Source organism: Syngnathus floridae, chromosome 3 (genome assembly GCF_059516105.1).
Source record: "Syngnathus floridae isolate MCC-2025c chromosome 3, RoL_Sflo_1.0, whole genome shotgun sequence".
In the NCBI taxonomy this organism is placed as follows: Eukaryota; Metazoa; Chordata; class Actinopteri; order Syngnathiformes; family Syngnathidae; genus Syngnathus; species Syngnathus floridae.
The window spans coordinates 13,166,734-13,181,564 of NC_142415.1; the positions used below are offsets into that span (position 1 = coordinate 13,166,734).

General features: G+C 43.5%; 2 protein-coding genes across 4 annotated transcripts; one reads left to right on the forward strand and one right to left on the reverse strand.

Annotated features, from left to right (window-relative positions):
• Positions 1 to 1,221: 1,221 nt before the first annotated feature.
• ctcf (CCCTC-binding factor (zinc finger protein)) lies at positions 1,222 to 7,471 on the reverse strand. Of its 2 annotated transcripts, none has more exons than XM_088371474.1 (13): positions 7,305 to 7,471; positions 5,852 to 6,121; positions 5,590 to 5,769; positions 4,730 to 5,096; positions 4,489 to 4,659; positions 4,238 to 4,371; positions 3,979 to 4,099; positions 3,734 to 3,883; positions 3,497 to 3,657; positions 3,235 to 3,417; positions 3,020 to 3,149; positions 2,789 to 2,935; positions 1,222 to 2,552 (listed from the first exon to the last, which is right to left on the reverse strand). In XM_088371474.1, exons 2-13 carry the CDS (start codon positions 6,098 to 6,100, stop codon positions 2,302 to 2,304), a joined length of 2,244 nt encoding a protein of 747 aa, XP_088227600.1. In that variant the 5' UTR covers positions 6,101 to 6,121; positions 7,305 to 7,471; the 3' UTR covers positions 1,222 to 2,301. The 2 variants fall into 2 exon arrangements, with proteins under 2 accessions (XP_088227600.1, XP_088227601.1); XM_088371475.1 differs by lacking the exon at positions 7,305 to 7,471 and adding an exon at positions 6,634 to 7,157.
• Positions 7,472 to 8,353: 882 nt separating this feature from the next.
• LOC148400621 (uncharacterized) lies at positions 8,354 to 14,683 on the forward strand. 2 transcript variants are annotated; one of them, XM_088371472.1, is made up of 10 exons: positions 8,354 to 8,371; positions 9,123 to 9,217; positions 9,531 to 9,696; positions 10,580 to 10,683; positions 10,988 to 11,447; positions 11,528 to 11,620; positions 11,699 to 11,735; positions 11,857 to 11,928; positions 12,624 to 13,772; positions 14,043 to 14,683. In XM_088371472.1, exons 3-10 carry the CDS (start codon positions 9,598 to 9,600, stop codon positions 14,282 to 14,284), a joined length of 2,256 nt encoding a protein of 751 aa, XP_088227598.1. In that variant the 5' UTR covers positions 8,354 to 8,371; positions 9,123 to 9,217; positions 9,531 to 9,597; the 3' UTR covers positions 14,285 to 14,683. The 2 variants fall into 2 exon arrangements, with proteins under 2 accessions (XP_088227598.1, XP_088227599.1); XM_088371473.1 differs by lacking the exon at positions 8,354 to 8,371 and having other exon boundaries at positions 9,129 to 9,217; positions 9,431 to 9,696.
• Positions 14,684 to 14,831: the final 148 nt, after the last annotated feature.

Genomic DNA, 14,831 nt, shown 5'->3' on the forward strand with positions numbered 1-14,831 from the left:
GCACAGTAGGACGGCTGTGCAAGGCATTTGTGAATAAAAAAAAGTCAATAAATAACTTTTATTTTGAAATACAGACCCTCCTCCCGGAAAATGAGTATCCACTAGTTGCTGTGGCAACAAGGATGTGACTCTGTCACCGGGCTATGCTCCTCGTCATTTGAAGATTCCACGCGGAATCCAAACGGAAATAAAAAGCAGACGCAGGGTTTCCATGGGCAATGAAGAATCAAACCTGACTCACAACTGCGGCAGTTCGTTAAAGCGAGTAGATTATGTTCGGCCAACCTGCAGATCCAGTCCAGGTCCAAGTTGTCCTAAACCAGGGTTTTTGAGGGACATGTGGCTGCTATCTTGCATACTTCCTGTTAAACAGAACGAACACAAAGCACATTAGGCGTGTTTATAGCGTGTTTTTTGTATTTACACATATGTATGCAATTTAGCATAGCCACGGTATCATACATCATAAATCCACCATCATAGATCCATATTTCAACGAGGGTAAATAATGCATCTAAAGCCTCCTTCCTCCTAGTGCATTGTAAGTGTTCATCTACTAAAGTGCACTCAAACCTCACTTGTAAAAAAAATAAAAATATGCGTTTGCATTCAGTGCGCAAACTAAATGAGCCATGTAGAAAAACACCGCAGAGTAGTAATCATCTCTTGACCTCATCTTACACAAGCATACATGTGACAAACACATGCTCGGGACTAGGCATGTTCCTGCATAGCATTTTTTTTCTCTCCCGATGAGCTCTGCATGACTTTTAGATTTGACTTGCTTCAAAATGCAGGATGTGTATGACACACACTGACTGTGATCGCGTTTATTTGAACTATTACATTGCTTTGCTCATGAAACTAAAAGCGGTATCAAACTGGTTGAAGAAGAACAATTCCTACAAAATGTTATCCATGACAAAACTGCACTTGATTTTATGAGTAAAAGCTCATTAACTTCCATTGGAAACATGAACACACTTATCTTGCCCCTTCCTTCAGTGGTTGCTCAAAAAGTAAAATACTTGTGCTCGACAGATAAATGAAATGAGTTTTAGTATGAAGTCCTCCATTTAATAAAATATATATGCAAGCAACATACACAAGTGTTTGTTAGCGCCCAACCAATGCTGAAAATCAAAAGCATTGCCTCTCCATTGTACCGAGCATGCGCAGAACACTTTTCTGAGATACAACTGCACAAACCTAAAACATGAGTCCATGTCTACTTTTTATTGGTTGTACCATCATACATCTGTTCTCAACTGCCAGCCACTTGAAACACCACACTGCCCAGAGGGTATTGCAATTGGTACAAAAAAAGAAATTATGAACCCAAAGTGGAATGGCTACACAAAGGAGCAAAACAACCCAAACATTTTCTTTGCACATAAATGTTTTTGTACATTATGCATCATCTAGGGATGTTACAGTAGCGAGAAGAGATATAAAGTAAGCAGTCTAGAAGCTTTGATAAACTAGAATAGGTGTTAAAATAGGGTTTTACTAAACACAGCAAAGAAACAAAATAAAAATACAATAAAAAATATTCCAAATCAAATATTTTTTTCTGTAATTAACAAGAACATTTTCTGGTCTGCGAAAAGCAATAACATTTTTTATGTCCGGAGGCTAATGGCGATTTAAGAAGTGAAACTGAAAAGCCAATTGAAAAGATGGCTTTTGGGGCACACTCTTCCCAACTGAGAAATGCTCTTCAGCAAGGACATAACACAAGAATTGAAAAAGTGCAGAACCATCCACAGCCAGGGTGATTATGATTTTGACATGATGTGAATGACCCCTATCAACAACAGAGTATGTTACAAGTTTGAAAAAAAATATAGAGGTAAAAATTGGGCTGGGGTGTGTCAAAAGATGACTCCGCATCTTGATACTTTGGATAATTACATGCACATCTGGATTCAGGGGGAAAGAGTAATCTTTTATAGTGTTGCCAGAGTAGATTGATTAAACTGTGATGAACTCATTTTCTACAAATGTTCTAAACACCAAGGACAACAATGAGTAGGCTAGAGATACTGTGACCAATTACAGCCAGCCCCGGAACAGAAATTTCAAAAGGATTTTTTTTTTTTTTTGGTAAATAATCTGTATTAAAAGTCTTTATCACTCATCCATGTCAATGCAAGATTTAAAAGCAAGCCTTAAATTCCAACAGCGATGTTTTGTCTATGTAGGATACGTTAAGTGTTTGGAACCCTAAATGCCAAGAATTAGATGTTGCTGTGAACAGGGAGGGGGGTCTGTGTTTTACAGAATTGACCCTTGCGTCCATCACCGGTCCATCATGCTGAGGATCATCTCGGGGGTGAGGTCTCCGTTAGGCGGGGCTTCAGACAGCTGCATCTCCGGCTCCTCCTGGGACAGCTCCTCCAGCTGAATAGTGGAGTCACCTTCTCCGACTACCACTTCCTGTGTGGCCCCCTCCTCTTCAATCTCGTCTTGCTCGGCGCCCACCTCCTTTTTCACAATAATGTCATCCACCTCTCCAGTGGCCTCATCCTCCACACGGATGATGGCGGTCACTGTTGAGAGAGCCATGGATCAAATTAAATTATACTTTTACTTCGTAATACCTTTTGCTTCCTCCCTTTGAACCAATTCACCTCATCATTTTGACCACACTTCACATATTTAAAATACAACGGAAAAGAAGAAGGCTAAAATTTGCTTGAATTGTGGTGTCATTGGAGGTTTTGCCACCCATAAGCACGTGACATGGGAAGAAAGTCTATCAAATCAAGTGCATTGTGACACCCACCATCTGGCTTGTTCTTTGGGGGGCGTCCACGCTTCCTCTTGACTGGTGGTTCTTCAGGGGCTGCAACAGGAACCACTGGTGGAGCCTGTTCCAACTCCATATCATCCAACAAATCATCATCATCTTCCATCTCATCCAGATCAGGTTCTGCAGATATAATGGAAACAATTACACTCTCACCCATGTGATCATGCGCACTGCTTAGAAACAAGAAATGCCACTGTGCCATACCGGTGTCCTCATCATCATTCCTGTCTTGCATCTTCCTCTTCCTGCCCCGGCGACTCTTTTTGGGTGGGGTTCCGTTTTGGTCTCCAGCAACTTCCCCCATGCAGTTCTCACTGTGACGCAGCATGGTGTTCTGTGCAATACCAATAACGACACGAGTGACACACTGTACAAAGTGATGTAAAACGGTCGCAAATCTGAACGCGATTTGGGCCTACCCTGCGGGTGAACGTCTTGCTACACTTGCTGCAGACGAAGGCGGTGGGCACAAAGTTGGGGTCATGGTAGCGTTTGAAGTGCATGTCCAGCAGCTGCTTCTGTCTGAACGTTTTCTCACACTGACTACAGGCAAAAGGCTTCTCCCCAGTATGTGTACGCTTGTGCATGATCATGTGCCGTTCCTATAGGGTAGGGAAGGGGGGGTGTTAAGGAGGTACTCCGAATTTCAGTCAAATGTTCAGCATTTTCCGAGAGCCTTGCCTGCTTGCAGCAATAGTCACACTGGTCGCACTTGAAACGTTTCTCATTCTTGTGAGTCTTCTGGTGCTGGATGAGAGCATAGCGCTCGTGGAAAACAGCATCACAATAACGACATTTCTTTCCCCTCTCGATAAATGAATGCTGCTTTCGCAAGTGAACACCTGAGATAAAAAGCGAAAAATTTTGATTAGTTTGAGAAACCACACACGAACACATCACACCGACTGCACGATCTACCGAGGTCACTCTTGCGTGCGATGACGGTGTCACAATGTGGACAATGGAACTTTGCCACATTCTCGGTGTGTTTCTGCAGAATGTGCATCTTCATGGTGCCGCTCTGGGTGAAACGAGCATGGCAGATGTAGCACTCGTACGGCTTCTCGCCTGTGGCGGGAATAAGGAGAAAGTGGCGTGTAAGTAGACGGACAGTCTTTGAAGTGGCGATTAACCAGAGTTTCAAATTGCTGGGAGTGTCCCACCCGAGTGTGTCCTCATGTGTCTTTTCAGCTTGTACGTGTCCCTGCTAGCGTAGCTGCATAGACTGCACTGGAAGGGCCGCTCCCCGGTGTGAGAGCGGATGTGCCTCTTCAACTTGCTCACCTGGGAAGGGAGCAACATTATGTCAGGAGTTCATGCACAACATAGCTTTGGTAGAGAAAGTGCTTTTATGTTAGCACCATCAAAGGGAACAAACACCAAGCGAGATGACATCATGGGGTATCTGATGCTGTTGCTCACCTCAACACTGCAGTAATCACACATGGAGCACTTGAAGGGCTTCTCGTGTGTGTGCTTGTAGCGACGATGACGCACCAACTCGCCACTGGTCACAAATGCCATATCACAGTCGGTGCATTTGTGTGGTCGAGTGCCTAAAAAGTTGGAGGAAAAATATAATGAGGACCACTTTTCCAGCTCAACCTACTTGCCGCAAATCAGAAAGACGCCACAGGCAACAACTCATTCATTGACTGTCATATTTTCTCCACCTGTGTGAGTGTTGAGGTGGTTTCTCAGCAGTGTAACTGTCCTGAAGGCCCTCCCGCACAAGTGACATTTGTGCGGCCTTTCATCTGTGTGGCTCTTCATATGTCGGTCCAGGTTGGAGCGTCGTGGACAAGTGTAGCTACACAGCTCACACTGGAAAGTCTTCTTTACACCTGTCCAAGAAAGTACGAGTATTAAGTGTGTGCCCAATTCCCCTGCAAACATAAAAGCAACACGGTGTACCTTTCTTCTTGATCTTAGTGGGCTTAGGGGGCTTCATGTTTCCCACAACCTTCTCTGCATTGACCTCTGACAGCAGCCCCTCTTGTTGCTCTTCCTCAAAGTCATACACGGACACATCCATGTCTCTGTCGCCCTCCGCGTAGCGCAGGCGGCTTTTTTTCCCCTTCTTCACTTTGCGGACAGTTGTGATAGGCTGGTAGTCGGGGTCCTTCTGCCATGCTGGTTGAGACTCAAGAGGTTCCTGATCAGCTACGTCAGCGTCCTCCTGTTCCTCGTCTGCCCTCGTCCCTTGAAGCTCGTCGTGGACTGCCTGAAGCTCCTCTTGCTCGACAGTCTCCACTTCACCATTGGCCCCCACCTTGACCACCTGAATGAAGATCCATATTCATCTTTTGTGGTCAAGCACAGACTTTGAGGTGGGAAGTAGCTAAACACAAACACGTACTGTACATGACTTATTTTTCTCAATACTTTAGATATGCTCGCAAATTAGACCAACTGATAAAAACTCACACTAGTAGTACATGTTTTAATGTTACACCTGCAGTCTCACTGTTTCATATGTGGTTAAAACTTATACAGCAACACTGCCTCTTTGTGGACAGCAGAGGGATGGCCCTTGGTCAGCATCAGCATGTTGTAGACAAACTTTTTGATACAATAAAATATTTTACAAACATCAAATCTTGAGTTCATGTCAACATAATATCTATTAAGACAACTACACTAACAAATGTGGTCATGAGGTACACCTCCCAAATCAAGTCCTGTGCTGCTGGTGCAAAAGTTAGTGTAAAAGCCCTGGAACGTTTTAATAAAAATGCCATAATTTTTCTTTCATGACTCCAGGTTCTGCTTACCTGGAAGCCTTCAGGCAAGGGCAGGGTATGACAGATAACTGGCTCTGCATCCTTATTGGCTGATCCGTCAACATAGGTTGCCTGGAGGCCATCCACTGTTGTTGAAGTGACTGGTACCTGCACTAGTTGAAGTTGTCCAAGTCCCAAAGCAGCACCAGCCTGTTCCTCCATATTTACAACCTACAGACAGCATTCAGCAATTATAACCCAAGAGAAATAACATTTATCAGAGAGGTTTCCAGCGACTCGTCATTCAACCAACCTGAAGGGTGATAATCTGACCCTCATCTCCACCAGTTACAGTTACTGTGCCCCCTCCCTCCAACACCTCTGTCTTCATTTGCAGCAGGGTGGGATCCAGGGCATCCATCACCATCATCTCCATGTTACCAGGAACTTCCACTGCTTGTGGGGCTCCCGATGACCCTTGGATCACAGCATCACCTGCTTCTGGCAGGACCCCCTCTTCGGGAGCCAGGGCAGTTTCCATGGAAACGACATCGCCCTCCATGGTAACGGGCCAGTCAACACCCTGTTTGTGGTGGTCAACAGTAGAATTGTTAGTATGGTGAGACATTCAGTCTGAATATGTTCACTCACAAGAGGGAAATATTCAAAGCAGGGTACACACACACAGTGGAGACTAATTTTAGTCTGATCACATCCCTTTAAAGGACCCAATTACTGTATTTCAGTAGGGTATGCATTAAGATTTATTTTTTCCTGTTGTTGGAACACCTCGAATCTGAACCACCAACCAAAACTATTGGGCAGATATGCTGCTAACCATTCCCACAACGTGTCGTCTAAATGTTTTTAAAAGGGTTGGAAGGGGAACTCATATAATTCACTGAAAACGAGCTGGTGCGTTTTTCATTTACCACGTTAGACTTTTGAGCTATCGGGTTTTTCAGGTCCTCGTAACCGGAAACCAGAGAACAGAAGGTGAGGGGTGAAGATAACGTTTAAACGAGGTACAGCACAGTACAGTCCACGCTAACTTTTGAGAGTTTAAAAAAAAAAAAAACCTTCCTGGACACGCACCTGATGAGGCCATGAGTTACACGCATCTGCAACTTAGTTGGGTAACATATGGGACCCGTTTGAAGCGAGTCAGCCAAACGTGCACAATAAACTCAACGCAAAACGGCACCAAAGCTGCGAATTCAACCTTTGAACACCAAAAATAGTGACACTTAGCATCCTCGTGATTTCTATGATAGCGTGCTGCGATTTTGACAAGTCGATCAATTCCAAAGTGCCTCTTTGGATTTTGAAGACAAATGGTCGAAAATCAAATCGACCATTTTGTTGTATGCGCGAGCGATTTCTCAGTAAATGGCCATGCGGCACAAACTAAAACGAGAACTTATATTTGTTTGTTGGCTGGGAGGCGCGAGGACGATTGAAAACAGGAAACAAAGGGCACGATAAGATGGACGTCAGGCCTAAAGTAAGTTTAAAGAGAAGCACACATTCAGACGACCATCGCTTAGTGATTACCACGAAATAGTACGCAAAAAGCACGAAAACAGTCGCCCAGCACGGGGAGTTGGAGTTTAGAGACAGATTTAGTGAATATTGGATAACGATAGAGGGAGACAAACACCCCCCGCCAGTCGGTAACGTTAAGCCCCACCGTGACACCTAGAGGCCGACGCCAGCTCCTACAAAAACGTTTCCGTGTTTTCGGGCAAAGGATAGCTTCGACTTACCGCAGAGTGCTTCTTTTGTGGTTATATTAAGTTCAGTTCCTGTAGAGTGCGGCAGATTGCTTCAATCCTCCGTGGACGTGCGAAAAAGCTGTGCACAGGCCTGATAATTTTCTCCCGCTTTAGAATAGAGGGCCTCACACAAAATGGCGGTCGCGGAGAGCGAAGGCGCATGCGCACACGTAAGACCCGGCGGTAAAGAGGCGTGGCCTAAATGGGACCAAGGCGCCAGATTTGAATTCAAGCGTGGGCGTGGCGACAGAGACCAGTTGCTTAACATGACGACAGCGCGTCATTATTTGGAACTCTTCAGGCGAAATGTATACAATATTTTAACAGAACTGTGCAGATAAAGTTATGCTTAAAAAAAAAAAACCAAGCATTAGATGAATTAGGAAGTTCACAGAATCAGCCGCTAGGGGGCGACTGGTCTGCTCACCAAATACTACTGCAATCGTGAAATCGAGTCGACCTATTTACACCTAAGATTTTTTAACAAGCTGGTATGTTTATGTTGGCAGCTTATTCTATTTGCATGCAGCATTATAGCTAAATGTTATTTCACCATATTTCAGTGAACTCTGGACTACACTAACTGACCTAAGCCTGCAGATCTCAGAGTTTATATTCCATCAGCATTTCTTTGACGTATTCAGTAGTCAAACTATTCACTGGCTTATAGACAACTAGCAGAAAATGTAAATCTATTCTACAGCTGATTGGGAGTCAGCATAAAGCCTTTAGGATTGGAATAATATGTTCTGATCTTTTCATCTGTTCTCATGATGTCTGTGTGTTTAAAAGCAGACTGAAACTTTAAATTGTTGTGACTGATCCAAAATCCACTGGGAGGAAACCCTGAGGAAGATGCCTGGAAATCCCCATGGAAGATCTGGGCGAAGTGACTGTGGAGAGTTGAGTCTGTGCGTCCCTATTTAAGATGATGCAATAAAGGGAATGGATGCTGATTTTAAATCAGATGTACAACATTTCAGAGCATTGCCTGTATATTGAACCATCTATTTTCCACACTGCTTATCCTCACTTCCTCATATACCAAGGATTTTGTGGTGAGCATTTTTCCTCATGAGATACTCACTTAATATAGCAAAAAAAGCGTGCCAGGAGGAAAAATTGTGTTAAACACAGATTGTCCAAAGTTTGGCTTAAAGAAAAATATGATGACGTGCAAGGTGTCTACTTACTTACAGAGACACTCAACTTGACCCAAAAACAGCCAACCCTGTGCTCTCATTTGCTGACCCCCATGTGACTCAGTCCCTACCTTTTAAAGCCGCTGACGTTTAAATTCACTAATAATGCGACAGTTTGAACATGAGGATGGCGACTCCAAGTGGACAAAAATAGCACCGGCACCTAATTTGCATTTTTCTTTTTTACTGATATCATGCATAAAGTTTAAAAATAGGTAAATGCAATATCTTTTTTTAGATTCAAGTCATCATTGAGACATTTTTTTTCTTTGAGACCGCTAACTTGAGATATGATAGCAGTAACATCAATTTAAGTAATGCAATGGCTATTTGAATACAAATGGTGGAACAACACACGCAGACAGATAGTTCACAGGCATATAATCTCTATGCTATATAAAAAATGTCAACTATGACAGCAATTTACTGAGGAGTAGAAGTCTGTTTTTCATTTGGGTCTGCTTGACTGTATTGTACTGCACTGCATCCTGGTGGCCAATGTCTGCACACCAAGAGGAGCAGCACACTGAATTGGATTGCAGATGAAACAATCACAAACTGCTTCATATTCTACATAAACATGTTTGTATTTTGTGTTTTTATAAAGTACTATGTACCCTGAGAAAACTCTTGCAAGTCTGGGGAGGACAATCAAACTCCACACACAAAGAAGGATTGAAGCTGGAATTGAACCTCAAAACTGTGAGTGGGATAGCTAACCGCCTTGTCATGTCAAATAAATTATTAATTTCTTACATAACCATTAGCACATTTTGCCCATTTCAGTTTTCACTACTAAAATCCACCAATGTCCACCATGTAGATTTTTGTTAAACAGCTATTGTCACTTTATGCCTTCACATTATTTTATTATCTTCTTTTCTCATCGTTTCACTCTCCGATGGGAGGGGGCAGAGGAAGGCGAGGCTCTGTTGTCATATCTGTCAGTCTCGCCGGGGCTGGCCCCTCCTACATCAGCAGAGGCATTACATACTGCTGGTGCTTGTGCTCTTAGCAACGGTGCCTCAGCAACAGAGCCCAGGCAACAGAGCTCCACGGCAACAGAGTGCCGTGTCTCCCCAATGGAGCTGCCATTGGGCGGACCAGCGCTCAGGCACTACACCCAGAGCCGACCGAGACCTCACCGCCAAAAACTCAACTATCGTCCCAGCAGACCACAGGTAATGTGAGAAATTGATTGAAAAGGCAAAAAAAGGGGAGGTGATGTGTGTGTGTGTGTTGGGGGGGGTAAGGGAGAAAGGAGATGTAATAGGGTGCAGAGGGGAGAGGCAGGGGGAAGGGAAGGGACCGATGGAGGGGGAGCGCTGCAAAGAAGCCTGCTCCCTTGCTTGAATAAGCCAGTGCCATTGTGCCGGTAACTAGCTGCGTGAAGACACCACAAATGGCATTTGCTGTGATTTCCAAGAGCGTGATTGCCTGAATAGCATTGCAGATGGCAGCTTGGCTTGAATGTCCTTTTTTTTCTTCCCCCCCACTCACAATGAAACAAGCCTGCAGCCTTCTATTTTTTTTCCTCTCAGGATTGTGCATTAAAAATATGCATCATCTGATTTCTCTTTAAGGCTCATCGTGTTGTCACATAGCTCTCTGGATGTAGACATCCAGTCACTCCCTTGGAGCCAGTGGTCAGGGAGACAAAATCCAAGCAATTCCCTTGACACGATATCGTATAGCAGTGACTTCTGCTGAATTTGTGCTCTGCTGCAAGCCTCCCAGCTTTTATTGCGACTCGTGGGCACAGATGCTCATGTGATCAGTATGCATACAGCTACATTATTGATACTGTATTATCTTCATTGGCATAATGAAAGATCTTACATGGAAAGTCTTATGACGCCCCCCCATTGTACGTTACTGAGCAACTGTCTCCCAGGTGGCTGGTTTGTAGCAAAAAAACCGAAGCCAAAATATTCCTATATGGAGACACTAGTGAAGGACTGTGTGGGTTTTGTTGAGGTCAATGTTACATAACACCACGTTACATTTGTAATGCTTTAACTTTGATGTAAAATGCATATTTGTGTCTCCTACAAATGTAATCAGGAGACAATAATTGAGAGTGAAAATGAAGTCCTTGAGTTCATCGGGCGTGTAGATGAAGGTGTGGAGGAGTTCTTTACAAAGAGAGTTCTTCCTGCTGATACAGAGTGAGTATCACCAGTTGCCTTTTACTGTACTGTTTAGCACTCTGGTTTGTCTTGACACTGTGTGCATAGGGTCAGTATCACTACTCTAAAGGTGTCCTCATCAGAATCATTTCATTTAAGAGAAAGTTGCGATGCAGCCGTTTCGCAAAAATAATTGTAAGAAATATAAAAAACAATAAATAATTGCTGTCCTAGTATTTACCGTTTTGCTGCTGTGAAAATACAATATAGCAAGCAGTGGCCAAATATATGTTAGACTATATAGTATGTTCATAATTTGATACAATTAACCTTTCACATTCAGGCAAAAGCAAAATGAGGAACCAGAGTCCATCACAGTGGATGAAGTGGTTCCTGCAACCTCTGTCCCCTGTCCACCCCCGACAAAAACTCTCAGGAGGAAGCTCGGGGATTTCTTTACCCTCCGAAAGCGGCGTGGCCTGAAATCGGAGCCGAGCCACGAGGGTCGACCCAAGAAGGCCTCCATCGCTGATCTCATTCGCCCTCTTAGGGAGGCGGCCAAGTCTGATAAAGAAAAAGATAAGGACAGAGTAAAGGAACATGACAAGGAGAATGAAAAGGAGAAAGGGACAGAGCAGCCCGGTGGTGTTACTGGAGAGTCAACGGTGCAGGAAACACCTGCCTCTGATGTTCCTCCACTGAGGGGTGAAGTGGCACCACCTCGTCGTGCTCTCAGGGAAGGGAAGTCCCAGTCTCTTATTTTACTGTCTGGATCAGCAGCAGGCGCTGCCAATGGCAGAAAGGTGCGTGTCACACAGCCAGAGTGTCAAGCCTTTAGCTCTGCAAGTTCATTGTTAACATATTTATACATGATGATTTTCAGAAACAATTTGAAGGCCAACATAGCTTCGAACAGAAACTTCATCTTATGCTTCAGCGGATCGGGGTTTCCAAAGCACAGCCAGAAGAGACGCAGGTGTGGAGCTGACTGACTTTGTGAATCTTGAAATTATCCAATTAATAACAATCTGTAATGTCTCCTATATTCTCATAGAATCCAGAGAGAGAGATGAAAAAGGCAGAATCTGAAGGTATGTCCAAAAACAAAATTATTAGTACATACTGGACTCGCAAGAATTAACAGTGCAGTATCTGTACAATATTTATTGTCATCTTAAATATCATCTGTATTCCCCTCTTTTTATCTCTTAGGCACCATTATTGACAGTAAAGTTGAGCCAACCCCGACTTTCACAAAACACAGAACTATGTCAGCATCCTCAGGTAAAACACACAAAACACAATTTGGACATATAGTAATGCGCCAATGTCTTGTTCTACTATTATTTTTGCTGTTTTAATGACATTTCCCGTAACCGTCATTTAGATATAATAAAACAGTAAAATCTAAAAGTACTGTTAGCAGAAGTGTGCCAAAACACAAAATAGATTTTTGCACAAACTTTGCGTCTTGATTGAGGCAAAATGGAGTGCACTAATTGATCATTTAATTATTTTTCCTATAGTCTATCAAGCAAGTTCAGCCAAATGCCCATCCTAAATGCTAATGACATTGAAAAGCTTTTTTTTTTCACTCCATCGTACTTGCATGCCTGGTCATGGTTGTGTTTGCTTATTGACTTGCTTCCGTTGTCAAAATGTTGCATGAGGAACAATTTGTAGCAGCTGCTCAGTTGGGGTTCCAAGTGGGCTGTTCTGACACAGCAGGGTCGAGTAAACCACGTAACATCAATGCACCCGCCCTCTCCACCATCTGTTCATCAACTCTGAGAACCTGGAAGTAATCTGATAACTAAAAAAAAAAAACAGATGGATAGATACACATGTTTAGCCTTGGTGGAGGTTTTCACTCTGAGTGACATTGTACATACACATTGTTATGAAACAACTCTAATGGTGGTCTAATACTTTTGCAAATATGAGTCTTCATCATTTTTTTTTTTTTTTTTAATCACCAGATACAAGGCGTCAAATACGTCCAAGTGTGTCAGCACATGAGTCAGCTGGAAAACCGGCTTTGCCCCCAAAGCCTGTGCTCAAGCCTGGTCCGGGCCCCGCAACATCTGGCCGCAACACGCCTGAGAATGACTTGGTTCAAATAGAGGAGGGGGAAGCAAGCACACCCACTAAAGAAAAAAGTCCAAGCGCGGCTCCATCTGGCCCCGCTACTCCTGCTGTAATGTCAAATGCCAGCCTTGACTTGGCTGACGTTACAATTTCCTCTTCTAGTACTGCAACTCCCGAGTCAGATGTGCTTGCTGTTAACGCCACTGCAACAATCGCAAATGGTACAGATCTAGATGGCAAACCTTCTGACCCTGAAGTTCAGCCGATTAGCACAGAACCATGCACCTCTGGCTCCCCGACAGCACCGAGCCAAACCCCCGCCCCTTCCGCTGAATCTCTTACTCCCGGATCTTCTGCCACTTCAGACTCCACAACAGTAACTTCCATTACCACCTTGGAAACTGTTCCTAGTCTTCTCAGCAAAAGCGAAACAAACACATCAGTTAAACCGACAAGTCCATTGTCAAATGGCATGGTTTCAGATAGTCAAGTGGCAATTTCTGTCATTTCCACTGAAGAAGTGTCCACTCCATTTTCTGCAGAGACCAAATCAGACTCTGCTACCAGTCCGCTTACTGTAGCTCGTGATGATTTCGCTGCAGGCGCGTCAACAGGCGCTGAAAGCACATCTGTGGCCCCGAGCTCAACTCCTCCTAAATCTGAGACCTCCATTACTAGCTCCTCCACCCCTCCTCCTGCTAGCATCTCCATTACCACTACATCTACTGCCTGCATAGACATTGTTCCGTCAACCTCATCCAGTGAAACCAACCTCGCCAACTCCATCATCTCCGCCACCACCACTAATAACGCTGCTTTAACGACTGCAGATGCAATTAGCTCTCCGCTCACGACCGACCCACTTTCCTTAAAGAAAACCAGCTCTACCCTCACATCCGTTCCCACCTGCCTCCCCGCTTCTGAAGACTCCAGTGTCACAAGGCACAGTTTGACCAGTCCAGCACTTGCCCTTGATAGTCCAAGCCAAGATTTACCAGCAAATTTCGACAAAAGATCCAGTCCTACTGCAAAAGGCGCAGGTAAGCAAATAAAGGATGAAAGGAAAAACAAAGGGCCCCTTTGAAATTCTTTGACTTTAAAGTCAATTGACTTCAGAGATTTGTTTACAAATGTTGAAGAAAATTGCTGAAGGCATGCAAAGAATGTGAAGTATACTATTATATTTTATATTCATTCACTACTTGGATTTTCCAGATTTTTGTTTAGACACCCCTGTTGTAAACTAACTCGTGCGCTATTTTTCATTGCTTTTCTGTGTCTAATCAGCACAAATTCTCTCCTATTTTTAGATGTGGAGCTAGAGGTAGTCCAAAAGAGCAAACCAGCTGAAGAAAGTGAAAGCAAGAAAATCATGGCCGATGGCAAAGGGAGTGAGCATTGTGAGGAGGAGAAAACAGCTCAAGACAACAGTGAAGCAACAATGAAAGAAGCAAATGTAAAAAATGAAGATGTCCCACAAGCAACAGTGGAGGGAGAGGCTAAACCTGCACGAGAGAATGAGCGTCCAAACCAAGAGGAAACAAAGAAATAAGAAAGAAAGATATAATTATATATACATATATATGTGCTGTTTATGGTACAGTATTGCTAAATTTGGGACCAACTACTGTGACGCAGGCAGGTTAGGCCACAGTAAAGGAAAATGATTAAATGATCCATGGCACTTCCTATACAGGGACCACAGCAGCACACCACACACCCAGTTGGGCCACTGGACCAAAGAACTGAGAACCATGGTGTGTACGTTATCAACAATTCCAGCAGTGTCTTTTGTCCTTTTTTTTTTTTTTTTTTTAACTTGTGTTTGAATTTTGCATTGCACGTATATGATTATGTATCATAAGACAAGTACTGTGTTTTAAAGACACCATGTTTACAATAGATGGATAAGAAAAAATAGATATGACTATTAAATGGAATATTGAATTGAGCAATTTGTTTTCTTCAATTGGTCTTTTATGGTTAGAATACTACATATACATAAATAGGCAAATTCCACCCAGCGAGACAGACCACGAGTGCTTCAAATCCCTGAAAATATGTTGATCATGATGATTGAAGATTCAAATGAAAGCTTC

Excerpts from the sequence above, each read along its gene's own strand:
- ctcf (XM_088371474.1), bottom strand. The coding sequence starts at position 6,100 with ATGGAGGGCGATGTCGTTTCCATGGAAACTGCCCTGGCTCCCGAAGAG. Across the intron at positions 4,660-4,729 it reads CACTAAGATCAAGAAGAAAG|GTGTAAAGAAGACTTTCCAG; the intron begins GTACACCGTGTT and ends TTTCTTGGACAG. Across the intron at positions 3,884-3,978 it reads ACACATGAGGACACACTCGG|GCGAGAAGCCGTACGAGTGC; the intron begins GTGGGACACTCC and ends TTCCCGCCACAG.
- LOC148400621 (XM_088371472.1), top strand. The coding sequence starts at position 9,598 with ATGGAGCTGCCATTGGGCGGACCAGCGCTCAGGCACTACACCCAGAGC. Across the intron at positions 11,448-11,527 it reads GCGCTGCCAATGGCAGAAAG|AAACAATTTGAAGGCCAACA; the intron begins GTGCGTGTCACA and ends GATGATTTTCAG. Across the intron at positions 11,736-11,856 it reads GAAAAAGGCAGAATCTGAAG|GCACCATTATTGACAGTAAA; the intron begins GTATGTCCAAAA and ends TTTATCTCTTAG.